The sequence below is a fragment of the Gopherus flavomarginatus genome, chromosome 1 (assembly GCF_025201925.1).
Source record: "Gopherus flavomarginatus isolate rGopFla2 chromosome 1, rGopFla2.mat.asm, whole genome shotgun sequence".
Lineage (NCBI taxonomy): Eukaryota > Metazoa > Chordata > Testudines > Testudinidae > Gopherus > Gopherus flavomarginatus.
This window is the reverse complement of record NC_066617.1, coordinates 364,833,389-364,860,614: the sequence shown is the minus strand read 5'-3', so window position 1 is coordinate 364,860,614 and position 27,226 is coordinate 364,833,389. Positions and strand designations below refer to the sequence as shown.

Genomic DNA, 27,226 nt, shown 5'->3' with positions numbered 1-27,226 from the left:
AAGAGCTTGTTGGTTGGGTTTCAGGCCCCCTGCTTTTCCCCTGGCGTGTCTGGGCCCTGATTGTCACAGGGATGATCAGCTCCAGTGCCTGGGCCAAGCCCATGGTTGAAATTCAAATCTGGGTCTGTGGATGAATTCCAGTCTGAAGCAGGGCAAAGTTCAGCCGTGGTGATGCATTTGGCCCCGTCTCTAGTGCTCCAGTCTGAAACTAAACTTGTGAACCCAATTCCGGCCAGAGAAGCAAGTGCCATTGGCCTAAGTGGAGTGCCACTCGCTCCGCTCAGCCTTGGGCTCCCAGTGACTCAGGTGCTAGCTCTGAGCACTCTGGCACTGCTCGGGGTGCCCGTCAGAGTGCCTGTCTCCCATGCCGGGGCAGGCTGTCTCCAGCCCATCCCCGGCATCAGCCTGCGCCTGATTCTCCAGCTGCTCTCCTTGGAGAACCATTTGTGCCCCGGGTTGGCTCAGAGCTGGGCCTTCTGCTCTTGTGTTTTCAGGGATGCCGTCCTCAAGCAGAAGCAGGTGGGATGCAATGGGCTGCCCCAGTCGGAGCTCCAGGGCAAACCGATGGACAGCCTGGCGGCACCTTTGCCTCCTGATAAACAAGGTAGGAAGAGGCCGGGGTGGGATAATGCGGGTAGGGGTCGAGGGGATGGAGCAGAAGTCTTTGTGTTTCATCCTCTGCATTTCTAATGGACTAGTGCTCAGTTACTGCCGTGACACGTGCAGGGCACAGATAGATCAATCAACAGCTCTGTCGTGGGGTATGTGGGAGAGACAGACCACGAAGCACATGGGATAGATCGATGGATGGAACATGGGATGGATAGGGGGATGGAGGGATGGAGACTGGACTTCATGGGATGGATGGAGGGATGGAGAAGGGGATACGTGGGATGGATGGATGGAGAAGGGGGTACGTGGGGGGATGGAGGGATGGACAAAGGGGTACATGGGTTGGGTGGAGAGGGGGGTACGTGGGATGGATGAATGGATGGAGGGAAGGAGGGATGGAGAGCAAGGTATGTGGGATGGATGGAGAGCGAGATATATGGAAGGGAGAAATGGATGGATAGATAATGGAGTATATGGGATGGATGGATGAGACTGTGATTCATGGGGTGGATGAGTGGAGAGGGAGGTACATGGGGTGGATGGATGGAAAGGAGTGTAAATGGGGTGGATAGATGGATGGATGGATTGATGAAGAGGGGGTACTTGGGATGGATGGATGGAGAGGGGGTACATGAGGTGAGTGAATGGATGGATGGATTGATGGAGAGGGGGTACATGAGGTGAGTGAATGGATGGATGGATGGACTGATGGAAAGGAGCGTACATGGGGCGGATGGATAGCTACCCACCCATCTGTGGTATCTCACCAGACATCACCAAGTCTGCAAATGCCAGCATGTGTCCCCATCCTGCTGCCTCTATTATCACCCTAGTTTTGCGTCTCCTCTGCACCGGGCTGACTTTGCTGTCTTGCTTTGCAGTGTTGATAAACCCGCTGGTGGACAAGGACTCAGGGGAGGTGGTCGCTGTCATCCTGGTAAGTGAATGACAGCTAGTGGGAAGGGGAGAAAGCTGGAAGGGGGCAGGCCAGAGGAACGGGCAGCCAAGACATGCTCTGGGGCCAGACTTTGTATACAGAAGTGTCTGTGCTTCAGGATTGCACAGCCCTTCACAGACGGGCCCCCAGCTCCCCACCTGCCCCCCATGTGACGTAGGAACCTATGCAGTGGGATGCAGCAGCTGCTTAGCCCCACGCAGCCCCAATACGCTGGCTTCTCTCGGCCCGGAGACCGTGAGCCTGCCACATGCTCCCTATCCAAGGGGGTTGGGCTTTAGCTCAGGTGGAAAGGGGGGTGATTTGCTGCCCCAGGCCCTGGCCCCGTTCCTGCAAGGGACTGACTGGCCACCTCTCCCTGTAGCCATCAGCTGCAGGCAGGGTTTGGATCTGATCGGTGCATGGGATGTGCCCACATGGGTGCCCAGGATTGCCCCCTGCCCTGGCTGTGTCCTCACATGGGTGCCACCGGCTGGGGCAGATCTCACAAAGTCTGGCCGTACGAGCGTTAGTTTCTGGGGGGTGCATGGGGTGGATGGCTGCCACCGGCTTCCCACCCATCTCTGGGCTGCCCAGCTGCCGCTGGTCACCGCTACCTTTACAACGACCAGCCCGGGGCAGCCGGGTGGACGCCCGGACCTAGCGGACATGGGAATGGAAGCTCGCTGGCTCCCTCTAGAGGTGAAGCCAGAGAACTGAGGGTGCCTTGCTCCCGGGCGCTCAGCTGTATGTGCTGCTCCCTGGCTCCCCCTGCGGGCGAAGGGGTAGAACTGCGGAGGGGGCCAGTCATTTTTCCTCTATTAAATGGAGCCCGGGGGCCACACCAGAGCCTGGCCGTGACTGGACAGATCAGCCCCCTGCTGGGTTAGGAGCAGTCAGCATGAATGCGCCGTCCCTTGCTGAGATGAGTCAAGGTAAAGCTAAGCTCATCAGCTATCGCCGGACCCTCATCCTCAGCAGGGTGCTCTGAGCCTGGGCACCTACCTGCTCCACTCCCCAGAGCGCCAGAGTGCCACGTACTGGCCAATGCGCGTGTCTCCGCTGCCCCCTCGGGGGTGCACGGGAGGCAGCAGCAGGCCCTAGACTGCAGCAGAAGATGGTAGGTGAGTGCCTTTAGAGCAGAGGGCCAGGGGTTCAATTCCTGCTTATGGCTGTGGAGTCCCGCCTGGCCGCAGGGCTGTTCTGGGTTGTAAGCTGCTCTGTTTCGTGTCAACTGCTCCTGTGCGGTCAGGGGTTTGCACACACCAGCGTAGCGCAGGAAGCTGTGGGCTGGCTGGTGCAGGGACCGCTGCAACTGGCAAGCAGCCGTGTGCCAAGCAGGCTGTTGTGATGGGCCTGGCGGGGGCCAGGAGCCCGGCAGGAGTGAGCTCTTCTGAACGCTTGCATTGAAGTGGATTCCTCCCAGCCCGAGGCACACGTGAAGAGGGCAGCGAGATGAAATGCAAGGTTAACGAAGAGCCCCTGTCTGCCTCTCAGCACATACCGCCTGGGCTCAGCCCTGAAAAGGTCCCGATGCCATCGGGGAACACAGCTCCCGCTAATCAGCCCAAGGATCAGGGAGAGAGGAGGGTTTAAGTGGATTAAGGAGCAAGACAAGCAGCAAGAGATTTTTCTCCAGTGCTTATTAAAAAGGAATTATGATAATTAACAAGCACTGACCTTTCTCAAACTCATGTGTTGGGCCCGTTGCTGGGGAGCGCTCCCAGCCCCGCCGCTGTTCACACACACGTGTGTTCACGTACGTGCCAAGGGCTCGCACAGATGTGACATGTTCTCCTCTCTGCCGCGTGGCACCTCCATGCACGAGGCCCATGCACCAGTCAGACATGCCGCCAGCTGTGGGAGGCTCCTGCGGGTTTTTCACAGGCACGAGGCAAACACGTAGTCCTACATATGTGATGTACACGTATGTCCTTTCACACACGCAACTCAGGCTGTTCAGTTCAGGGGGACTTTGTTGGCGTGACATGCTAGACAAGCGTTGCCAGAGTGTCGAAAAGAGACAATGGCTATCACAGGCTGGAGAGGGCTGATCCCAGTTAGCAGGGTCCATTCCTGGGAGGATGGTGGGTTACAGGGTAGTTTTAAGACAGTTCTGTAGATTTTGGACCTGCATTGTGCAACAGGGCTGCCTACAGTAGCAGGGGACCTGGGCGGTCCTGCGTAGCCCTATGCCCATCACGCAAAGCCGCCTCTGCTGTCAAAGCCACTTCTGCGTGGCACACTTGCGCCCTTTCACATACGTAAATCCCTTCCTCGCTCTGTCCCTCCTCAGCCCCCTTCTCCCTCCATCCCATCCCCACCTCCCAAATGGCAGAGTTCAGATCTAGCCCCAAAGAGGCCGCAGGTGCAGCTCCGTGGGGCTCCGTCCAATTTCGGCTCCCAGGGGCAGGTGCTGGGTCATGTCCCTGGTCTGTCCAGCTCCTTCCACGCCACGGGCACTATGGAAATACAGTCACTGCACTCAGCGGCCTGCCCTGTGCTAAAAGAGCTGCGCCAGTTTCACTAAGCTAATCTGGCATAAAACCCTAATGGCGACACACTTAAAAGGCTGTCTAAGGGCTTGGCACTGGTGCCCATCCCCGTAAAACATCAAAGCAACAGGGACACAGACACCAGTGAGTCTTCAGATCCTCTTCCTCCTCGAAGTCAGAGCTTGGCCTGGGATATTTGCTCAGTTGCTTTCCCCACTGTATCCAGCACACGTCCGGAGACTCCATGGGAAGATCTGCCAATCCGAGCCACCCTGGCCCGTTCAGCGACTCTCATGCCGCGCCTCTCCTCTCAAACAGCTCACGCTCTAATTCACTAATGCCACTTCCAAGTGGCAGCAGGCCCCTCTGAGAGCAGGTGATTCTGTTACTTAATGACTGATTTAGGAGAGCAAACAGCCCATTAGCTTGCTGGCGATGCCTGATGTCTCGGAGCTGAGTAGGGAGGCGGAGACCTCGCTGCTTCCCACAGAAAGCGCCTGGCATTGGTTCAGCTTCTTGGAACGATGAAGAGCGAGAAGCCTTGCTGGGCCGTTCTTGGATACCGTTCTGGCCCAGCTTGTTAGTGTTGTCAGCCTGCAAGCAGTTGCTAAGAGCAAAGCGCTAATTAATTAGAGACAGTAACGAGCTAGGAGCTACTCACACACCAATCTGACAGAGGGGGACAGGGGACTGGAATTGAGAAGCAAAGAAAATACCCACAGCCTCTCTGTCTGTGTAACCACATCTGTCTGCCATGCACATGCCTATGGGCTGTCACACACATGTGCATGGCAGACAGATGGTGTTACACAGACAGACACACACAGGGGTATGTGTTCTCATGCACACATGCTGTAACACACAGCAGTACATGTTCTAACATGTGCTGTAACCCACAGGGGTCCATTTTCTAACACACATGCTGTAGTATGCAGGGATACATGTTCTAGCACACACATACTGTAACACACCGGGGTACACGTTCTAGCACACATGCTGTAACACACAGGGGTACACGTTCTAACACACATGCTGTAACACACAGGGGTACACGTTCTAACACACATGCTGTAACACACAGGGGTACATGTTCCAGCACACACACACTCCAAGTGTAAGATGGGTTCCAGCTGCAAAGGTAGCACTGAACCCCAAATCCCTGAGAGTCTGGGGGTTGAGAGCTGAGGACAGCGGCTGGCTGCCCCAGGCATGCTGCAGCACAGGCAGCAGTGGAAGCTATCTCCTCTCTGTCAGTGCCCCCGGCGTCTCTTTTCAGGTGTGCCGGTGATAGTCATTTTCCAGGTACCTAGTGTGAGCGATGGGCAGCTGGTGGGTGGCTGAGAGCCGCTACTGTGAATTGGAGGAAGAGAGCTAATGAACCCGAGCATGTCTTACCGGGAGCCAAGGAAAAGGTGATCACAAGAGACACATGGTGCAAAATGGTTGACGCACACACCGCATTCTTGTGATCTCTCCACACACACACACAAACACACCCATGCTCTGCCACCCGTTGTGTATTGGGGTGAATTTGCTTCTTCGCCCAGCCAGCGTGACGTGCCGCAGTGGCCAGCACGGGGAGCTCTGAGCCGGTTGACAAATCACCTGTCTAGGTCAGAGCAGGCTGCTGGCCCTACGTGCCGGAGTCAAGCAGCGCTTCGTTGATATGCCCAGCTGAGCTCTCTGTTTGTCTTTCTGGCCCCAGGGGCAGGCAAAGCCTGAGGATTGCTATCGCTGGCGAAAGCCAGGTGGCCGGGCAACCTCCCGCTCCATCAGTCTGGGTTGCTTTGGAAAGGCTTTTGCCGATCAATTAGTCCGAAGTGGGGCCTTGCTCCAGCGCCATTTCCCCGCAGATCCCAAGAGCTCTCCAAACACTGGTGAGTAGCAGCAGGGAGGTGTTATGAGACTCAATGTCTAGGCCCATCTGGTGCCTTTGCGTAGTGCAGGTGCCTCCGCCAGCCCACCTGCACCAGAGGGTGGAGTCCATTGAATAACACTGGGGTCCTACCACACCATCGCACGCAGCCTTTCCTGCAGGGCATGGGGGGATCCTGAGCCGGTCGAATCGGCCTCACTACAAGAGCTCTGTGGATTTACAACGGCCGAGGGGCTGGGCTCCAGGCTTGTCCCAGAGCTACGCCACAGCTTCGAAACAGTCCCTTGGAGGTCCCTGGTCAGTGGGCCAGACACCCAAGGGGACCCGCTCCTCTGTAAGGGGCAGCTGCACAGAGACTGGCTTCAGCTCTCCTGCATGGCGAGGGGGCTGCTCTCATGACCCAGACACTGCTACAGCTAGGCCAGGCACACACCTCCTGTCCCCTGCCCTGCCCCAAGGGCAGATTTAACCCTCTTGCCTCCACCGGGCAGTAATGCAAAGTACAGGAGGGAAACTGAGGCACGCATCGGCATAATAAAAATATGACAGACGTTATCACTTCATCTGCAGGCTCCAGGTGCTGATCCAGAGCTCATGGGGGTCAAAGGAAAGTGCATCCTTTAGCTCAAGGCCCAGGGCTGCTTTTGCCCAACGAAATGTTGCTCTCTAGTTGTCCAGCTGCTCTGCTGGCTGTCGCCCGCTAGGGGTTGAAGATAGGAGCTGGAAATGGCAGGCTGAGCAGTTCAAGCTCACCCCCTGGCTGCACCATCAGCTGTCCTAATCCAGCGCAGTCTGGACAAGCCAGCGTGGACAGAGAGCTAGTCTCAGCCCAGCTGCCTGGCTAGGCAAAGCACCACTTCCGGCCGTGGCTGGTGAAGCCTGAGCCCGTCTGCATGGCCGCCGGCGTCGCTGGACGTCTGAAGTCAGCGCGGCGAGACCAGCTGTTACAGAGCGACGGGCATGGTCCTGCGGCTAGTGGGGCCGGCTTTGCAGCTGCAAACTCCATGGATTTCCTTGGCCTTCCTCCCAATTCCCGCTTGTGTGAGCGAGAGTCAAACAAGGCCCTGGGGTGGATTGAACTGGCCTGAGTTTCTATATAGTAAATGGCCCCAAAGCAAACGCGTTGGGTCCCAGAGAAAACCTTTCTTCAGAGCGACTGCAACGTAGCACCAGGCTGGGAGTCAGGCTTGCTAGATTCAGGACTCCTGGATTCTGTTCCCAGCTCTGTCACTGGTGCCCAGAGACACTGAGGGCAGCTGCTTCCCGGCTCCCTGCCTCAGTTTCCCCAATGGTCTGGTGAGGATAAAAACACTGACCTACCTCCTGGGCTGGTTGGGAGGCTTAATGCATTGGCATTCATAAAGGCCTTTGAGATGTGTGCACAGAAGGAACCGGGAACATACAAGCTAGCCTTGTCAATGCTGTTATGATGCTCATTGACCTCCCAGCTTAAAGGCCCGGCCCAGCCTGGAGGTGGCTTTTTAATTTGCTCGCTGTTGTCTGGCTGACAGCAGTATGGCTGGTGGGCCCGTTCCCGGTCTGCTGGCTGCGAGATGTGGGCAGACACCACCAGTACAGTTGGGTTGAGCAGCCCGTGTCTACCCACGTTGCTGGAGGCCAGAGATGGCCCCGCGGCTCAGAGGCATTTGGATGTGGGCTCACGGCTCTGCGGAGAACAGGGTGACGTCTCTGGCGCTCCCTGCTCTCCCGTGGCCCCCAGGCAGCAGGGCCGAGCTAGAGGCACAGGTGGGTTATCTGGACCCCATCGCTGGACCTGCAGGACGGGGGTGCTAAGGGCGTGAGAGAGGCCGAGGGCGGCCGGCAGAGCAGGGTTGTGGCGGGAGAGTTGGCTGCGCTCTGGGCAGGATAGCGCAGGCTCCATCGCTCTGGAGAGCCACGTGGTGCTCTGGGAAAAGGCCAGCTCGTCTGGGGGTGCGCACAGTGCCTGCCAGCAGGGGGCGCAGCGCTGCTCATCCATTTCTGTTGCTTTCTTGTTGCCTATTGACTGTTCATTTGTCCCGTGCGATTCTCACCCATCTGGCCCTAGTAGTCCCTGGCCGCAGCAGAGCTAGGTTGCTGCAGGCCTCAGCAGATCGGGGGACGGGCGCAGGACTGGGAAGACGGGGAGGCTGCTGGTCAGCGCTGAGGGTGGGAGACTGCAGTTGGCAGGGGTGTCCATGTCTTCACTGTCTCCCCTTGCCCCACCAGGTGCACTGTGGGCGGCTGAGCGAGTCGGACGAGCAGAACCTGCGGGTGCTGGAGCAGCATGTGAGTAACGCCGGGGCTCCCTGCCCTGCGCCTTCTGCAGTACCTGGCGGTGCCCCTGCTGGATGGGGCTACAGGTCTTTGCCAGCCAGGGTGCCCAGGGGATCAGTCACACTCCTGCCCAGTGCCCCTGCTGCCCAGCTCCCTGGGGCAGCCTGCGTCAGCATTAGCCAAAGGGGACTCCGGTGCTGGCACCCAGTCCTTACCCTGGGTGCCAGAGGGGGAACGGCCTGGTGGCGTGCCCTGGGGGAGGCTGTAGGGGGTGGTGGCAGGTTGGGGGATAAAGAGACTCAGTGACCTTTCCCCCATAGTGTGTGTGTGTGTGTGTGTGTGTGTGTGTGTGCACATGCATGTGTGCAGGGGATCTGTGTGTGTGTGTGTGCGCGCATGTGTACAGGGGATCTGTGTGTGTGCGTGTGTGTGCACGTGTGTGCACTTGTACAGGGGATCTCTCTGTGTGCACGCATGTGTGCAGGGGATCTCTGTGTGTGTGCGGACGCCTGTGTGTGTGTGCATGTGTACAGGGGATCTGTGTGAGTCTGTGTGTGTGTGCACGCGCAGTTGATCTGCGTGTGTGTGTACGTGTGTAGGGGAGGTGGGCTCTGTGTGTGCCAGGGGTTTCTCTGAACAGGTATGCAGAGGGGATCTGCATTGGTGTGAGTGGGGATGTGCTGGGGTGGGATCAGTGCATACACACATTTGCTGGTGTCTGTCTGCAGCAGGAGGCCTCCCTCCCCATCTGCTGCCCCTGGGTTAGAAGCCTCCCTTTGCTGTGCCTGGAATGAGAATCATCCTGGGGATGAGAAATAGCCATGCCATGGCTGGGGGGGGACTGGGAGGGAGAGTAGTAGCGGAGGGAATGGCACCAGACAAACCTCAAATCTCCAGGCTCCCCTTGGCTCAGCAGGGCTGGCCTGGAAATTTCACCCACCAGCCAGCTTTGCGGGGAGTTCTCGCTCCTTCCTCTGCCTGGTGATGGTGCTGCCTCCTGCTGGTCACAGCAGCAAAGCCAGGTCCAGAGGGAGCAGGATCCGATCTCCCTCCCCGCTCCCATTCTGAACCATTTGTCAGGGATGGAGAACCCACTATGATGACTTACCAAGGGGAACGGTGCACTCTCCATCCCTGGCCATGTTTAACTCACTACGGGAAGGTTCTCTAGTTCTGCTCTAGGAATTATGGGGACACTTCTCTGGCCTGTGTTAGGCAGGATCACACAGGTCCCTGCTGGCTCTGGAATCGAGGAACCCTGGGGACATCCAGCTCCAGAGCCAAAATCCCTGGCTCAGTGCCCACCTCCGCGGTGAAGCCTGGATTCGGAGTTTGCTCCTGTGGCTCTCCCAGGCGCTAGCGTGGCAGACAGACGAGGCCCGGCTGTGTCTCACAGAGACCTGTTCCCACTCCAACCTGGTGGGGTTCGCCTCACGCCAGGGAAAGGCCCCAGCTGCCTGGGACATCTGAATTGATGTGCAAAGGGGACGCTGGGAACGCAGGGTTTTCTGAGCCGCTGAGTGGATCAGACCGACAGCAGCTGGGGAACGGCCAGGAGCCAGTTACTGCGCCCGCCCACTGATGTCATAGTGACGAGATGGGCCAGATCCAAACTGCGCTGCCGTCAGTGGGACCTTTGCCACTGATTTCACTGGGCTAATACTATCCTGCTGCGCTGGCCCAGATGGGCTCTGCCAAGTGAGTTTCCAACCCCACCTGGCCTCTTCTGAAACCTCTCTGGGGTGTGGCCCCCGGCTGGAAAGCAAGAGGACACTTACACAGGAATAGAAAAGTGGAGCAACTAGAAACTGCTCTGTGATTTCACCACTTCAGCGCAGAGTGAGTAGAAACGCCTCCTCCGGGATGGATGAGCTGCTAGTTGGTCGAGTGCTTTAGCACCCTCGGAACAGAAGATCCCACGTATATGGAAGATATATTCATTATAACAGTCCCTTGTCCTTCTCTGCTCCCGCCGTCAGGAGATCTCCTAGTGCTTTAATGGCATTAAATCAGTAAGTTAGCAGAGGCCCCAGCTGAGATCGCCTCCACTTATGCTAGGTTCTGCCTGGACACGGCGTGAGAGGAGGGCCCTGCCCCATACAGCTTAAAATAGACACGGGCAGCAAAGAGTGGGAGGAAGGAGACATTAGTCTCCCCGAAAGCACAGAAAGATGAAGAGACGGAGTTTATAAAGCCCCCCTCCTGCTGACCAGGCCAGTTTTTAATCCTTTCCCCAATTATTTCTGACGAAACCTGAAAAACAAAACCATTTTTGCAAAAAGAACAGGAGTACTTTTGACACCTTAGAGACTAACAAATTGATTTAGCATAAAACCCACTTCATCGGCTGCATAGAATGGAACACACAGAAAGAAGATAAATATTTATCCAGTCTATGCAGCCGATGAAGTGGGTTCTAGCCCACGAAAGCTTTGCTGAAATAAATGTGTTAGTCTCTAAGGTGCCACAAGTACTCCTGTTCTTTTTGCGGATACAGACTAACACGGCTGCTACTTTGAAACTATGTTTGTTTCCCTGCCCCCTTCCCCTCTATGGTCAGCGTCAAAAGGGACAAAGGGGAAGGAAGTCGGGGGAGAGACAGAAAAAGGGGCTGAGAACAAGCAACAGTGAAATTAACGTGGTCACACACGTTTTGGAATAAAGGACAAATGGTTCTTTTTGGAGCCTGCGGCGCTAAGCTGATGGTGAAGTTTTATGAAGAAAGCTTGAGCCCTTTGCAGCCGGCTTGGCTGCTGGCAGTGACTGCCTTCCAGCCTCGGTGGCACGGGCATGGACACTGGGAGTGGCATGGGCTGAGCTGGATCCCTTCGTAGTTCCTAGTGGTTGCGGTGGGTGGCATCACGGCGTCTAGGGAGACACTGGTTTTTTTCAGCCTTCATTCTGACGATCGAGGAGCCGGGGCCAAGCACCGGAGAAAAGCCAGCTCTCGGCAAGACTTCCCCAGAGTGGGACGCTGAACACCGCGCATCACCAGCTGTTTGCCAGCGGTGCTGTGGCTAGCTCTCAGGCTAGTGGGAGAAAAGCAGCGCCGCTCGTTCAGGAGCCAAAGCCCCAGCTGCCCTCGGAGAATATGGAAATCAATATGGTCTTGTCAGGGCAATTAAGGCAGCTGAGTGCTGGAGAGACCCGACAAGATTCAACACACACCGTGTGCAGCACGCGGCCGTAGCGGGGAGTTTGGCTAGATCTGGCTTGTCTGTGCACTGCTGCCCTCTGCTGCGTCAATGGGGAAGTGCTCTGTTAATGTCATTGTCATCCGAGCACCCTGCAATCTTTAATGCGCTTATCCTCGCACGCCCCTCGGGGCAGGGCTGTGATCCTCTTTGTACAGAGGGGAAACGGAGGCACAGGGAGGCTGAGTGACTTGCTCAATGTCCCACAGCGTGTCCGTATCAGAGCAAGGAATAGAACCCACATTTCCTCCTCTCTTGGGCAAATCGCTGGGCCTCTGTTCCCCATCTGCTAGAATGGGAATAAAAAGCCTTACTTTGTCTGTTTAGCCCGTGAGCTCTCCCGGGCAGGGCCCGTGTTGTATCTAGCTAGGTGCAGACAGCACCCCAATGTGTGTGTGTCTGCTGTGATCTGCAGCTTCACCTGGCTGAGAAGAGAAACTCAAAGAGCTGGTGCCTGTTTTTTCACTGGGCTCCTTTCTCCCAGCACACAAATTCCTCTGCAGCTCTGGGTACCCAGTTGCACCGTGAATGTAGTTGTACACAGCCAATCAGCCAGGGCTGCAACACTTATTGCCACCTCCTCCGTTCCTCGTGCCTAACCCAGGAGATCCCCTGCTCCCCTGGGCACAACAGAAGTCTAATTTCTGCAACTAGGTGCTTCCTAGAGTCACTGTGGCAAAGCAGCAGTAGGAAAACATTAATCTTCAAGCATCTCCCCCCTGGTACTGACTCACCGCAGGATGCGACTCCGTACGGTGCTGCTCTCCGAGCCCTGGAGGATCATTTTAATCCTCCACTCAGTGTTGTTGCCGAGCATCGCAGGTCCTATTCCTGTGTACGGATGCCTCACGAGGCCACCGACCTCGGCGTAGCTGCCTTACCTGAGTCACGAGCAACCTGTGAATTTGCCACTTGCGCAGGTGAAATGATCAGGGGTCAGACTGTCAGGGAGATGACCGGTTCCAAGGATCCAGAATGACTCCTTGTGATAAAAAGCCTTTGCCTTGGAGAAAACCCGAGAAACCGCCCAACGGGTGGAAAGCACCATCCACGGTGCTGTGTCACCATCTGCGGCACCGATTGTCTCCCAGCCTGCGCAGGGGAATGCAGTCCGATACAAGACTACAACCTGCAAACTCCTAAGTCCATAGGTGCCGGCTCTGTGGGTGCTCTGGGGCTGAAGCACCCACTGGCGGCCCTGCAAATCAGCTCCCTCCTCTCCCCCCAGCACCTCCTGCCCGCCGCAGATCAACTGTTCAGTGCCATGCAGGAGGCGCTGGGGGTGGGAAGGAGTGAGGGTGTGGCGCACTCCAGGAAGGAGGCAGAACAGGATGGGAAGAGGCAGGGTGGGAGCGGGAAAAGATGAGGTGGGGTTGAGGCCTTAGGGGAAGGGGGAGTGGGGGCAGGGCCTGGGGTGGAGTAGGGGTTGAGCACCCCTGGGGAAATGAGAAAACCGGCACCTGTACCTACGTCTACCTCCACGGTGCCTTTACCCTCCCACACACCACACTGCTACCTGTGCTACAGATGCGGTGACCCTGGAGACAAGGCAAACGTTTAAGTGGGCCCTGCCAAGAAATCAGTGTGCGATGCAGAAGGACGCTTGGCTGACGTCTGTAAGTCTGCTGTCCATATTGTTTCTGGAGTTGCCACAGATGAGGATGGTGGCAAACTGAATCCCCACAGGGACAGGAGATCACCCCCATCACAGCGAAAGGTGAGTCGAGGGCCAGGAGGCAGGAACGTTAGCGGATTCTGGTTCACCTGCCTTGCACTATAATTGCCAACCAGTTCTCCGCTGTGCCACAGTCGAGTCTCAGCGTTATGGACACCACGGGAATGGAGGTTGGCCGGAACTCTGAAATGTTCATAACTCTGAACAGAGCACAGTTTGGGCTCCAGATCCAGCAGCTGATACTCCAGGCCAGGCTTCAACAGCAGTGGAACTCCCTACTCAGTGCCAGCAAGACTTTGCAAGCTTATCCCCCTCCTGGGGTGTGTATGTGTGTATGTTTGAAAACAGCGTGTCCCCCTCCAGGCCTGGGCGTGTTGGAGATGTGAAAGCAGTGCAGACCCCAGCACTGCTCCTGCTCTCCTGGATCCAGCTGCCTTGAGCGGACAGGCACAGCCTCATGCTGCAAGAGGCTGCCCTATGCATGGGGGTGGGGACCATCAGCCCAGATGGGCTTACCTTTAATATGCAATACAGGCACAGTACAGTATTTGCTATTTTTTTTTGTCTCTCCTTCTGCCTGATTGATTACTTCCAGTTTCACTTGGTGTCCATTTGGTCAGTCCGTAACTCTGGTGTTCATATCTTTGAGGTTCTACTGTATTTGTCAGCTCCCAACCTCAGTTGCAGCCTCCTGACATCTATCCCAGAGAGTATGGTGGATCTCCCATCCCCTTCAATGGCTAGTTTATGCAAAGGCTGGAATGTCCAAGGGAAAAGCTATGAAGCCCAAAAGGGAGTTTCTATTTTAGGACGGAATCATCAAAAGGATCTTCAGAGGATATTAGATCCCAGTAGCACAGAATCTGCCCTGTAAACTGAGGACAGGCCACAACCAGGAATCATCTCTGACTTTCCAGTAGTTTTCACTGATACCACAGATGTTAGAACAAGCACAAGATCCAGCCAAAAAACAGTATGGTGCCTGTACAAGATAAAGTGCTAAACGTACATTTGCATGGAGACAACCGCTCAAGGAGGAGATTCTGAAATCATGCAAAGCAGGTATCATTTAATCGGTTGATTAATCAGAACGGGTTTCTTTATCCTGTCGTTCTCGCCAGTAAGCCTCATGGTGCCGTCTGTATGTGTGTGGACTTGAGAGATCTAAACTCCAACGTTGTCATGGATTGTCATGCTCTACCCAACATCAGTGAAACATCGCACACCTTGAAGGAGGCATGAGTCTTTATGACCCTTGATTTGTCACTCCATGAGGTTCATTCCAATTCCAGTGGATGCCATTTGGGTTCGCCTCTGCAACAACTGTATTCCAGAGAATGTGTGGCATTTTTGGAGAGAGAAGGGATGGTACTTACTTCCTAGATGACATTGAAAGATGAATCTGAACATGATGTTGTCATAACTTTAGTCTCAGATTTGGACCTTAGCGTCCAAAATATGGGGGTTAGCATGAAAACCTCCAAGCTTAGTTACCAGCCTGGAGTTGGTACTGCTGCCACCACCCAAAAAATTAGAGTGTTTTGGGGCATTCTGGTCCCTCTGAAAAACCTTCCCTGGGGACCCCAAGACCCAAATCCCTTGAGTTTCACAACAAAGGGAAATAATCCTTTTCCCCTTCCCCCCTCCAGGTGCTCCTGGAGAGATACACAGACACAAGCTCTGCGAATCCAAACAGAGTGACTCCCCCTCTCCATTCCCAGTCCTGGAAACCAGAATTACCGAGTCAATCTCCCTTCCCCCCCCCCCCCCAACCCAGAGGGTATGCAAAGTCAGGCGAACAAATCCAACACACACAGATCTCCCTCTGACTCCTTCCTCTCACCAATTCCCTGGTGAGTACAGACTCAACTTCCCTGAAGTTTCCCAGTAAAGAAAACTTCAACAGGTCTTAAAAGAAAGCTTTATATAAGAAAGAAAGAAAAATACATACAAATAGTCTCTCTGCATTAAGGTGACAAATACAGGGTCAATTGCTTAAAAGAATATTGAATAAACAGCCTTATTCAAAAAGAATACAAATCAAAGCACTCCAGCACTATATTCATGTAAATACAAAAGAAACAAACTCTTTGGTACTCACAACTTGGAAACAGAAGATTAGAAAGCAGAAATACTTCTCCAAAGCTCAGAGAAAGCAGGCAGACAGAAAACAAAGACTCAGACACAAACTTCCCTCCATCTAGAGTTGAAAAAATCCGGTTTCCTGATTGGTCCTCTGGTCAGGTGCTTCAGGTGAAAGAGACATTAACCCTTAGCTATCTGTTTATGACAGATGTCCTCCTAAAAGGGGTTCTAGAAAAACTTCAAAGACACACACTTACCATCAGCAAGAAGAAATGTCAGTTCCGTACCGACTCAGGGATATATACAGGACATACAATCTCTTGGAACAACACACAACCCAAACCAAACTTGGTGAAAGCCATTTGTGATGCGCCAGAGCCTAAAATCAAGGACAAACATTGCTCCTTCTTGGGATTGTGCGAATACTGTTCACAGTTTGTACTGTACAGCAATTTACTGTGGAAGTAGTTCCTTTGCACCATCTCCTGGAGAAGGATGTGAAGTTTGAATGGGATGGAGAGTGCAAGAACAACTTTAACAAGATAAATCATGCAATTTCCAGCAGTCTGGCTCTTAGGAGCAAACGATTGTCATAACAGGTGCTTGTGAGTTCTTGGTACTGTCTTGCCTCAGCTAAAAAATGGATGAGAAGTCTAGACTGCAGAGCCCTGACTGATCGAGAAAAATCGTATGCCATCATTGAGCAAGAAGCTCTGGCATGTTTCTGGGCAGGAAGACATTTCAGAACCTACCTGTGGGGTTGGAAATTTGTCTGAATATCTGATCACAAACCTCTTTCAGCTTTACTCCCCATGCAAGTTTCCGGCTGAACAGCTCTAAGAATTGCCAAATGGGCCACCTAACTAATGGACTTTGATTTCCAGACAGTGTGTCTTCCAGGAGCCAAGAACTCCACTGCAGATTGTTTCTCTCACCTGCCCTTATCATGAAGGTGCAACAGAGAAAGCAGATGCACTAATCTTGCCTACAACTCCAGGAGTGATCAGTGTCAGAGGGCAACAGCCATGAGAGAGGACAACACACTTTAGGAGCTAAAGAGTTACCTAGTCAATGGATGGATTTATAAGATGATTACACCAGAACACTTGTAACCATATAGACATGTATCACGTGCGCTGTCCCTTGTAAATGAATGGAAGTTGAGACTTGACCCATTTTCTTGTGCCTACACTTCTGAGAGAACGATTGCTTCATTTGGCACATGAAGGACATCTGGGAAGGAGTCGAACCAACAATGGTGACAAGACTTCTGGTGGCCAGTGATGGACAAGCAGGTTGAGGAAATAATCCAGGATTGCCTGGCTTGTGAGTCACGGAAAATCTTCAACATCCCTCTCACCCCAGTTGACTATTCCAACTGTCTACAGGAGAAACTGGCTCTTGACGTCATGGGACTATATGAAGATCAGCCTCGTACACAAAGGTTTCTCCTAGTCCTGGTAAACTATTCTTCAACATGGCTGGAAGTTCCATTCACCGGAAAGGTGACCTCTGAAATAGCAATTAAGTTCATGTCATCAGTTTTCACCAAGGAGTTGTAACTGACAGTGGAATGCAGTTGACTTCTGCTGAAATGCAACACCACCTCTGTAGCAACTGTATTGAGCACAACATGGTTTCTTTACCAGTGATCCCCAAACTTTCAGCGTCACGCCCGTCCCTTACACCTGTCCACACACACACACACACCCTGAGCTGAGAGCGGGCTCATGGCTCCTGGGGTAGAGGAAAATGCAGACAGGGGAAGGGGACCGAGGCTGAGGCTGTAGATGTGAGGCGGGTCAGGGGTTGGGGCCAGGAATGGAGCTTCAGCCAGGGAAGAAGACTGGGGGCTGGAGCCTGGTGCGGAGCCGCGACTGGGCCGCGGTTGGGAGAGAGGGTGGGGGTGGGGGTGGGGCTGGGCATCAGCGGAGAGCAAAGGGAGGGTGGAGAAAGAGGAGAAGGGAGAATGTGAGCTCTGGGAAAGAGAGGGGAATAAACCTTCTCTATTGTGGTTCTCTAGCTTCCTGAGTCTTCCTTAAACGGGTTCAGGGACAAAAGACCATATCTGTGTGTGTGTGAGAAACACCATATCTCACTCTGTGTGTGTGTATAAAACACCATGTCTCGCACTCTGTGTGTGTTTGTGTGTGTAAAACACCAGGTCTGGCTCAGTGTGTGTAAAAGACCATATCTCACTCTGTGTGTGTGTGTGCACGTGCGCGCGCATGTAAAACACCATATCTTGCTCTGTCTGTGTGTGTGCAAAACACCATATCTCATTCTGTGTGTGTGTAAAACACCACGTTTCGCTCAGTGTGTGTGTGTGTGTAAGACCATATCTCGCTCTGTGTGTGTGTGTGTGTGTAAGACCATATCTCGCTCTGTGTGTGTGTGTGTGTGTAAGACCATATCTCGCTCTCTGTGTGTGTGTGTGTAAGACCATATCTCGCTCTGTGTGTGTGTGTGTGTGTGTAAGACCATATCTCGCTCTGTGTGTGTGTGTGTGTGTGTAAGACCATATCTCGCTCTGTGTGTGTGTGTGTGTGTGTGTGTAAGACCATATCTCGCTCTGTGTGTGTGTGTGTGTGTGTGTGTGTAAGACCATATCTCGCTCTGTGTGTGTGTGTGTGTGTGTGTGTGTAAGACCATATCTCGCTCTGTGTGTGTGTGTGTGTGTGTGTGTGTAAGACCATATCTCGCTCTGTGTGTGTGTGTGTAAGACCATATCTCGCTCTGTGTGTGTGTGTAAGACCATATCTCGCTCTGTGTGTGTGTGTGTGTGTGTGTAAGACCATATCTCGCTCTGTGTGTGTGTGTGTGTGTAAGACCATATCTCGCTCTGTGTGTGTGTGTGTGTGTAAAACCATATCTCGCTCTGTGTGTGTGTGTGTGTGTGTGTGTAAGACCATATCTCGCTCTGTGTGTGTGTGTGTGTGTGTAAGACCATATCTCGCTCTGTGTGTGTGTGTGTGTAAGACCATATCTCGCTCTGTGTGTGTGTGTGTGCGCGTGTGTGTATAAGACCATATCTCGCTCTGTGTGTGTGTGTGTTGTGACAAAGTTCCTCCTCTACCTTGGTGGGTCCTGCGCTTATTGGCAGATTTGCTCACCTCAGAGATCTTCCCCTCTGGTGGAACCCACAGTCTGGGTCAACTCCTCCTGTGTCTGATCAGGAGTTGGGAGGTTTGGGAGGAACTGGGGCCCGCCCTCTGCTTCGGTTTCCAGCCCAGGGCCCTGTGGATTGCAGCTGTATATAGTGCCTCCTGTAACAGCTGCATGACAGCTACAACTCCCTGGGCTACTTCCCCATGGCCTCCTCCAGACACCTTCTTTATCCTCACCACAGGACCTTCCTCCTGGTGTCTGATGACACTTGTACTCCTTAGTCCTCCAGCAGCACAGCCTCTCACTCTCAGCTCCCTGTGCCTCTTGCTCCCAGCTCCTCACACCCGACTCTCACTGACTAACTGGGAGGCTTTTAGCTAGTTCCAGCCAGCCCTTGATTGGCTTCAGGTGGCTCAATCAATGTAGCTGTCTCCACTGCCTTCTAGAAAGATCTTAATTGGCCCCAGGTGTCTTGATTAACCTGGAGCAGCTGCCATTTGGTTACCATGGTCCTAGGGATTTGGTTAGCCTGGGGCTAACATACCTGTTCCTCAGTACTTTACTGTAGCCCTCTGGCCTTGCCCTATCACAGTGTGTAAGACCATATCTCATTCTCTGTGTATGTATGTGTTACAATAAGGGTCTGGTTTTGGTTGGGGATTCTAGGTGCTTCTTTAATACAAAAAATAATAACCGTGGATTTATTACAACAGCGATTAAGGAAGGAGACGACTGTCTTGTCTTATGATTTAAAAGGGACAATAGTCAAAAACATTAAGGAAACTTTCTTTGTTTCCTTGGGCTATTTGCTCATACTGGGTTTAATTCTCAGCCCTAGTGGCACAAATTTACCTGGCAAGGTGAATTCACTTCTCAGTATCTAATCTAGTCTAGGCTACTGTAGTTCTAACGTGCCTCTCACCTCGGTATCCACAAACACAGCATCTGTCAGCTCCCGGCTCCCCAAAATCTGGTTAACTTTCTGTGCTAGCTGCCTGGCTCTCCTTGGGGTGGTGGAGTCCATCCCTTCCCTGCTCCAGACTGTCCGCCAGGCTCTAGCCCCCTCCTCTTTCCATCACCCCCGGACTGAGATCCTGAAGTTCCCCCAGGAGCTAGTCGTAGGCTGGTGGCCTGGAATGAGGGCGTGGCTGTATGCAGCCACTTGGGTGTGCGCGTGGGAACTGGGCCATGTGCAGAGGGGAGAAGGTTTACATGGCCTTTGAGGCTTGAAGCTGTTCTCGCTCCCCGTCCTCTTGGCTAGGAAAGAGACCAGCCTGACCCAAGCTCTGTCTGTAAGCAGCCGTGCCCAGTGGGTTTGCATGGAACAAGCCCCTAACGGATGGGAAGGGGACAGGGTTACAAGAGAAATGAGAACAGCCTCTTTCCCCCTCCCCCCACCCCACTGACCCCTTTCACCCCCCACCTGCTTGTGCCTTGCAGATCCGGGTGGCTTACCGGCGTGTCCAAACCCTCCAGAAACTGCAGCCCTGGCCCCAGGTCAGTCTGTCCACCAGCTCGTCCCAGAATTCCCTGGCCAAGACCGAGAGGGCAATGCACAGCGGCTACAGCGACCTGGACCGCAAGATACTGCAGCTGTGCGGTAAGGCCGGGGGGGCGGCTCTTCCCAGCCTGAGAGGGGCTGCCTGGCAGCGCAGGGTGGGGGGCACCCTTCTCTAGAGCCGCCAGCGGCCACATGTGGGGTCGTTGCCATTGGCACACGGCCCATGCTGCATCTAGGGACCGTGGAGCGATAGATGGGCCTGGAGGAGTCACTATGGAGGACGGGACCTGGGGCCAGCCAGGCCCCGCTGCCCTGGAGCAGCAGCCCAGCCCCTGGGTGGTACTGAGCACTGTGGCGGGGTGGGGGGGTGGGGGGTTGGACGGATGCAGTCTCAGCCCTCGAGGATCCGCCCGCCCTGCAGAGACACTTCCCCCATGGACATTTGTCTGGTGATTGGAGACCAGGCTGCTGGATTCCAAGGCCCCATCCAGCTGCATTTGGATGTTTATGTGAAAGGAGGCGGGTACTGGGCCTTGATTCCTGGCTCTGCCCCTGCTGCTGGGAGACAGTGGGCTCGTTCTTGCCTCGCTCAGTGCCTCGGTTTACCCATATGTAAACGGGGCTCCTGACACTGAGCTGCCTCCCAGGGCAGAGGAATGAATGAATCAGCGCCCGGCTCTCTGAGATCATCAGCCAATGGCCTGACTCCACCTGGCAGCTCCCACCACGCTACAGAGAGCAGGAGCGGCGAGAACTGACCATCCTCTGGCTGGTGGGAGACGAATGGCGGAGTGGACAGCGGCAGGGAGGGGGAGTCACCAGCAAGACCGTTACGGCACAGGAGTTTCTGGAAGCACTGATTCCTCCCGGTGCCCAGCCCGGTGAGCTGGTTCCAGCTGAGTTAGCTAGTGGTGCTTCCTGGCTTCCCTGGGCAGCTTAACTCCCTCCCACCAGCCCATCACACCGGGTAACACTCTCATTTGTTGCTCTCGCAGGGGAGCTGTACGACCTCGATGCGGCCTCGCTCCAGCTCAAGGTTATTAACTATGTAAGTACCTGGGTGCTTTGCTGTGGCTGCCACTGACCTCCTGAGGAGGGAACGTTCTGCCCCATCCGCCTCACAGGGAAACCCAGGGCAACCTTGCTAGTGACCTCAGCTGCTCAGCAGAGCGTGTTACTGAGCTTTGCTGGAGAGGTCCTAGCACCGTGCAGATGTTAGCTGCTCCCTGCAGAGCGTCTTGCACACAGCTGCCCTCTGCAGGGCTGCACAGAGCGGGGAGGTTCGCAGAACGGCAGAATAAACAGGAAGAGACGGGGCGTCTGCTTTATTTATCAGCATTTCTAGTGCGCTCATTGCCTTAGCAAGGGGGTTGGGTTGAGTGCCCCGCCCAGACCCAGCAGCTTTGTTTAATTTAACATCCCTCAGTCCCTGTCCCCACCTTTTGGTTGCAAAGCAACCTCCTGACCAATGTCCAAAGTGTCATCACTAGGCTTCAGAGTGAACAACAACTTGCTGCACTAACTCGGAGGGGGCAGATCACACCTCCCGCTTCTCCTGGAATGATTTAGGTCACATTTGGGCAAGTTCAGCAGCTTGTCCATACAGTTGAAGGTGTTGCTAGAACACTGCCGGTAGCCTGCAGCTGTCCTACCTCAGAGGGTGGCTTGGTGAGATCCCACAAGCTATCAGGTGGGGTCAGTCCAGCAGGAGCGCTGGCGGTTCATGGAGCAAAGCATCAGACATGATGTTGGGGGACATTGGTTTGGGTATAGGGGCCTTGCACAGCGATGGCAGGGAAGTGCTTTCTTGTTTCTGAGGGCCTGGCACAGCACTGGGGGGATGCTGGGTTAGGTATGTGGAGCTGGTGCAATGTTTGGGGGCAAAGAGTTGGGAACAGGGACCTGGCATGGTGGGCAGGAGGGAGTCACGTTGCCTATGGGGACCAGGCATGGTTTCCGGGGGGGAGCCATGTAGGGTAGGGGGGCCTGGCATAGTATCGGGGGGAGGAGGGCATGTTGGGTACAGGGGCCTGGTGTGGTGGCCAGAGGGTGATGGTAGGAGCCGGGTTGGGTACAGGGACCTGGTGTGGTGGGCAGGGAGAACCGGGTTGGGTACGGGGACCTGACACGGCGGGAAGGGGGAGCCGGGTTGGGTACGGGGACCTGGCGCGGTGGGCAGGGGGAGCCGGGTTGGGTATGGGGACCAGACATGGTTTCCGCAGGGACAGCGTGTTATCTGGAGGGGGGGACATGTTGGGTACAGGGGACTGGCGCAGGGTCCAGGGAGGGGATCTGTGTTGGATGCAGGGACCTGGCTTGGTGTCTGGGGTGTGATGTGGGAGCCAGGTTCGGTTCAGGGAGCCGGCCTGGTGCTAGGACCCATCAGGGTGCTAGTGACGCCGAAGATAATACTGAGGTCCCAATCACCCCTGGTTATTCATGATCCTATCCAGCTCAGATAATCATGCCCTGCTCCCTTAAATTCCCTCAGGGATGTGGGGCCCTTTACCGTGCCTAGCAGCCATTACATGGTGTTCCTGTGAGCTGTTTAACAGTGGCTAGGCTGCGCCCCAGAGGCAGCTGCATTCCTATGGTATCTGGAGCCTACCTGGGATAGGAGGGGCTGTATCCATATTGCAGATGCTAATCACAGTTATGAGAGTTCAACATACAAACGGCTTCTGGGCTTGAATGAAAGGAGCAGGCCAGATGGCTCTGCATGCACTACGGGGACCAGGCAGGGAGCGGAGCAGTTGGTGAGAGGCCAGGCTGAGCCATGATTTACCGCAGGGGCTGCCATAGGACAGCACGTGCCAGTCTCTTCCCTCGAAGTCATAACCGATTCCTGTCTCCGCACGCCCTGGAGCAGGCTATGTTGCTTGAACACCGTCCCTCGTCCCCTTTAGCTGGAGCGAGGCGTTAGGAGGAACCCCTGTTTGACGGTCTCGGGGATGGTGGTTGTAGTTAAGCAAGTCAAATCCCATTTCCTAGGAGACACAACGAGACAAACACACACAAAAGGGGGAGAGAAAAGAACAGCACGGGGAGAAAATGCAGCTTCTGCCTTGGGGGGGAGGTGCCTTTCGCTGCTGGAAAAGCACAGGGCCTGGCACACGGTCGTATCTGCCGCACCAAGACCTGGCAAACTTGGCCCAGCGTTGCACTCTGGGGCATTGCTTTTATCTGCCTCTTTCTGGTCATGGGCTTGCAAGGCACGTTGCAAAATACAGTTTTGGCAGGCTAAGCCAGGCTGTGATCAGACAGAAGGAAAAAGGGGGAGGAACGTCCCAGGGAAAGAGAAGCTCAGTATGATAACAATGAGAAATTGTGAGAGGGAGGGCGTGGTAGCTAAGGGTTAGAGCAGAAGGTGTTGGGAAGGGGGATTTGTGTGTTCTATCCATTGCTGTGGGAGGGAGAGCACCCTAGGGGTTAGAGCAGGGTTTGGGGGCATCAGGACTCCTGGGTTCTCGTTCCTGGCCAAGTCACTGCCCCGTGCCTCAGTTTCCCCAGGTGTAGAATAGGGAGAATAGGAGCTCACGAGGATTAGCTAGTGCGGTGAGGTCATGGTTGAGGTGTGTTATTAAACATGGATCCAAAAGCCAAACGGGAAAAAGGCTCCAAGCGTCCATGTGGGCGTTAAAGTGGCATAATTATACCCAGGCAGACAAGCCAGCAGGCACCAGGGAGCAAGTCTGTGTAGCTGGAGCCCTGCCTGATTCGGTCAGCACTGAAAAAGTAGCAGGCCAGCGATCCGTTCTCTTGCAGGCCGCTGGCGCGTGTTTGCTGCTGGATTGGCAGGGAGATTGAAACCAGACCTGGGAAGGCTGGGCCAGCTGACAGACCCAGCGACAGACCCAGCTGGGCTTCCAGAGTGTTAAGTGGGAACCTGGAATGGTCAGGGCTTAAGTGTAGGGTGACCAGATAGCAAGCGTGAAAAATCGGGACAAGGGATGGGGGGTATCGGGATTGTTACTATAAAATCGGGACATCTGGTCACCCTACTTGAGTGGTGGTAGTGATGTCTAGTGGGCAAAACACTGGACTGGAAGTCAGGAGACCTGCTCCCTACTCAGCTGCTGGGTGACCTTGGCAAAGTCACATCCCTCCCCATGCCTCAGTTTCCCCTCCCACACTGTGTCCGCCGGTCTCTTTATATTGCAGGGTCTTTGGGGCGAGGACTGCGTCTCCCACTGTGCGTCTGTCCAGCAACTGGTGCAGTGGGACTCAGATCGGAGTTGTAGCCCTCGGTGCTACTGTAGTACCCCTAATAATAATGACTGTCCACACAGGCGAGCTCCACCCACAGGATCTCTTGCCCAGGGCCCTCCATGAGCAGAGACCCCAAAGACGGGAGGTGCAGGGAGGCTGAGCTCTCCTCTGTGCCCTGGAATTTGGATGCATCAGTGGTGCCCATGCTGTGCCCTGCTCCTGTGGGTGATCCTCAGGGCTCTCAGTCAGGCACCTCTCACCAGCACTAGATTAAGAAGGGTCGAGAAGGAGATTCAAGTCCTGCCATCGCCCTCCATAGGGTGGCGGCTGCTTACCCTGGGCTTGAGTTGGCCCTGGGGGTGGAGTTTGGGTTGGCATGGGCATCAGGGGAGGGGCTTGTGTCGGTGGGAAGGTGGGCACTGGGGTGGGGTGGTCCCACCTTAGAGAGGAGCAACAGGAATACAAGCACTGAAAAAATTGTCTCTGTCCCAGCGGCCAACAGGTCAACCCCCATTCTAGTGAGCATAATCCCTGGGGCTGGACAAAGCCCAGAGACTCAAATCTGGGCTCCAACCCTTTCCTCTTGTGAGTGGGTCAGACCCCGAGCTCTGCACACAGCCCTGGCTCTGGCAAACCGTCCCTCAGCACCCAGGGGTCTTGGCTGATAGTTCAAGAGGGGAAGTGCCTCGGTGGAAGCTGGGTCTTGTCCCCTGTGTCAGGCTGGTTCTGTTGGTTTAGCTTGTGCCTCTGCGCTCCCCAAATCAAACTAACCTGAGATGAGCCAGGGCGAAAGTGACTGAGTATATGGGGCTAAAACCACCCCTGTCGTTAAGCAGAGAATTGGGTCTCCCGGCTGTGCCCTCTGGAGTCTTCTTTGACAAGTGCATCTTTCAGCTGGCTTATGTTGGCACAGGGGCCTGGGGAGGAGCTTCTGTCATTGGGAAGGGGGCTTTGGGGTGCAGGCGAGCACGGTGGTGCTGGATGTGCTCCCCCAGCCACCCTAGAGAGGTGCCGCTGGGCTCTGACCATTGGAAGTGATGGTTTCCCTGTATCTGGGGAGCCCAGTGTCTCTTCAGTCCAAGCTCTAAATCTCAAACAAAGGTTTAATCCTTCCTCTGCTTTCCTAGGCCCCTTTAGTGCCTACTACTTGTCACTCTGCCTGGAGCCCATTCTGCAGCCAGGTGTAGCACTTTTGGGGAGCCAGGATTCCTGGGTTCTCGTCCTCCCTCTGCCACTGGCTCCCTGTGTGACAGTGGGCAAGTCACTTAGAGTGCTGTGCCTCAGTTTCCCCACCTGTAGCCTTTGTAAGTACAAGTGTCAGGTGGTGGTGAGAGTGATAGGCCCCCATCAAACAGCCTGGCTGAGCTAAGCTACCCAACATTTGGGCTGCAGAACTCAGCGGAACAGGCTGGCGGGTGTGTCCCAGGGGCTCCTGCCTGCACTGGACAGCGTTGCCCCTTCCTGCTCTAAATAGGGTCTCTCAAAATAGGGTCTAACCACTGCCTCCATCTCTCTCTCTTCCCCAGCTGAAGCAGGAGACCCAGTCCCCCTGCTGCTGCCTCCTGCTGGTCTCGGAAGATAACCACCAGCTCTTCTGCCAGGTGGGTGGTACCGCAGCCCCAGGCGGGCCGGGCCTGTCCTGGGAGCAGTCCAGAACTCGCCCTAGGGAACAGCTGTGAAACAAGTAAACCCAGCTGCCTTGCTTGGAGCACAGATGGGGCCTTCTGCACAGTGGGAGGAAGACAGGGTTCCCGGGGCTTGGGGTGTCACCGGCTATTCCAGGCAGAGCACACCCCCATGAAATAAATCTGTGCGCCCATCTGGCCATCACTGTCCATGCTGCTCTGCTGAGAGGAGTTTTCCTTTCCCCAGGCTTTCTCCTGCAGCCCCATCCTCCCCTGTCCCCTCGGGGCCAGTTCCAGCCAGGTGCTCCTGGGACTTCACTGGGTGTCCACAGTGCTCAGCACCTCGCAGGATCAGGTCTGGAGGGTTTCCAGGGCAGGGGCTTGACTCCTCCTACCTGTGTGGTATGGGGGTCATGCCGGTGACCCCAGGAGAGACGCTGCAGAGCTCCGCTGTTTGAGTGGCAGAGGAATTGGGCCCGGATCCCTCTGCTGGCGGGTCTGCACTGTTCGTAGGGCACCAGGAACGTGCCTGATGCTGTGGAGCAGAGCCAGCCAAAAACCGGCTCTTCCCACCCGCCGCAGCAAAAAAATGCATCCTGATTTGGGACAGAAAGGTCAAAAGTGTGTAAATTTCACAGGAAGGAAAGAAAGAAAAGAAATCTGCCTGGGGAGGACCAGTAATGTTTGGCTGGCTCCTTGGGCAGCCTGGAGGGCTGGAGAGCTGGCTGCCCAGTTTGTCGGCTGCCCAGGGAGCCAGGGAGGTGGCCAACCCACCCTGCTGGGGAGCAGCAGAGCCTGGAGGCCCTGGCTCAGTGATGGCAGCCGTGGAGCAGCTGGGGAGCCCAAAAGGGCGACTGGTGGCAGAAGATTAAGGAGGTTCCCACCTGGAACTTGCCTGGAGCCTGTTGACAGTTGTGTTGCAATCGACACATTTCTGTGGGGAGTGGGGGGAGGCAGGGATCTTATCAGAACAGTTGTAGAGTCAGAGAGTTCAAGGCCAGCAGGGACCAGATCATCCAGTGTCTCCTGTCCTGTCTGTCACAGGCCACCAGCCCCACCCAGCACCCGCGCGCTACACCCAAGCCAAAATGAGCCCAAAGAAATGAGACCCTCGGGAGACTAGACTGTGATGTGCCACAGGTGGTGAATAGGAGAGTGACCCTATCACGGGGTCCACTTACCCCTCGGGCGCCTCCTCCTGGCCACTCTGGGAATTAGCGCTTTCCAGGTGCTGCGCCCTCCTCTGGCCACGTTTCCCCCCCCCCCCGTCCTGCCTCGCCCTGTGGCCCCTCTCGCTCCAGGAGCTGCCACTTCCTGTTTGTCACTCCACCCCCCGGCCAGGTCACTATTGTCCTCCTCTTCCGGGGTATTCAAGTCCTTCAGGCAAACTGGCCCCGGCAGTCTGCTCTCCGTTGTCTGGTCTGCACCACTTTCCCAGGGGCTGGTAGGGGAGCCTGGGCCTGCCCTCCGCTCCGGGTTCCAGCTCAGAGCCCTCTCCTCAGCAGCCAAGCTCTGCCCTCCGCCACACTTTGCTGCCTTCCCTTTCTCCTGAGCCTTCCCTACCTCTCTGATTGTCCCCCTGCGCTGGGTTTGCCGGCCCAGGGAGTGACTGCAGGCTACCTAGCTCAACAGCCCCAGGCACACCTCCCTTCTCCT

The 27,226-nt window shown here is 55.2% G+C and overlaps 1 protein-coding gene across 2 annotated transcripts in view; it reads left to right on the top strand.

Moving 5' to 3' along the window:
- PDE2A (phosphodiesterase 2A) overlaps window positions 1–27,226 on the top strand; it is a 388,143-nt gene that overhangs the window by 318,555 nt on the left and 42,362 nt on the right. For both annotated transcript variants that reach the window (XM_050950923.1, XM_050951669.1), the window contains 6 exons: window positions 495–604; window positions 1,494–1,549; window positions 8,126–8,185; window positions 19,676–19,835; window positions 20,732–20,784; window positions 25,472–25,546. In XM_050950923.1, coding sequence (XP_050806880.1) covers window positions 495–604; window positions 1,494–1,549; window positions 8,126–8,185; window positions 19,676–19,835; window positions 20,732–20,784; window positions 25,472–25,546 — 514 coding nt within the window. The remainder of the gene's footprint in view (window positions 1–494; window positions 605–1,493; window positions 1,550–8,125; window positions 8,186–19,675; window positions 19,836–20,731; window positions 20,785–25,471; window positions 25,547–27,226) is intronic.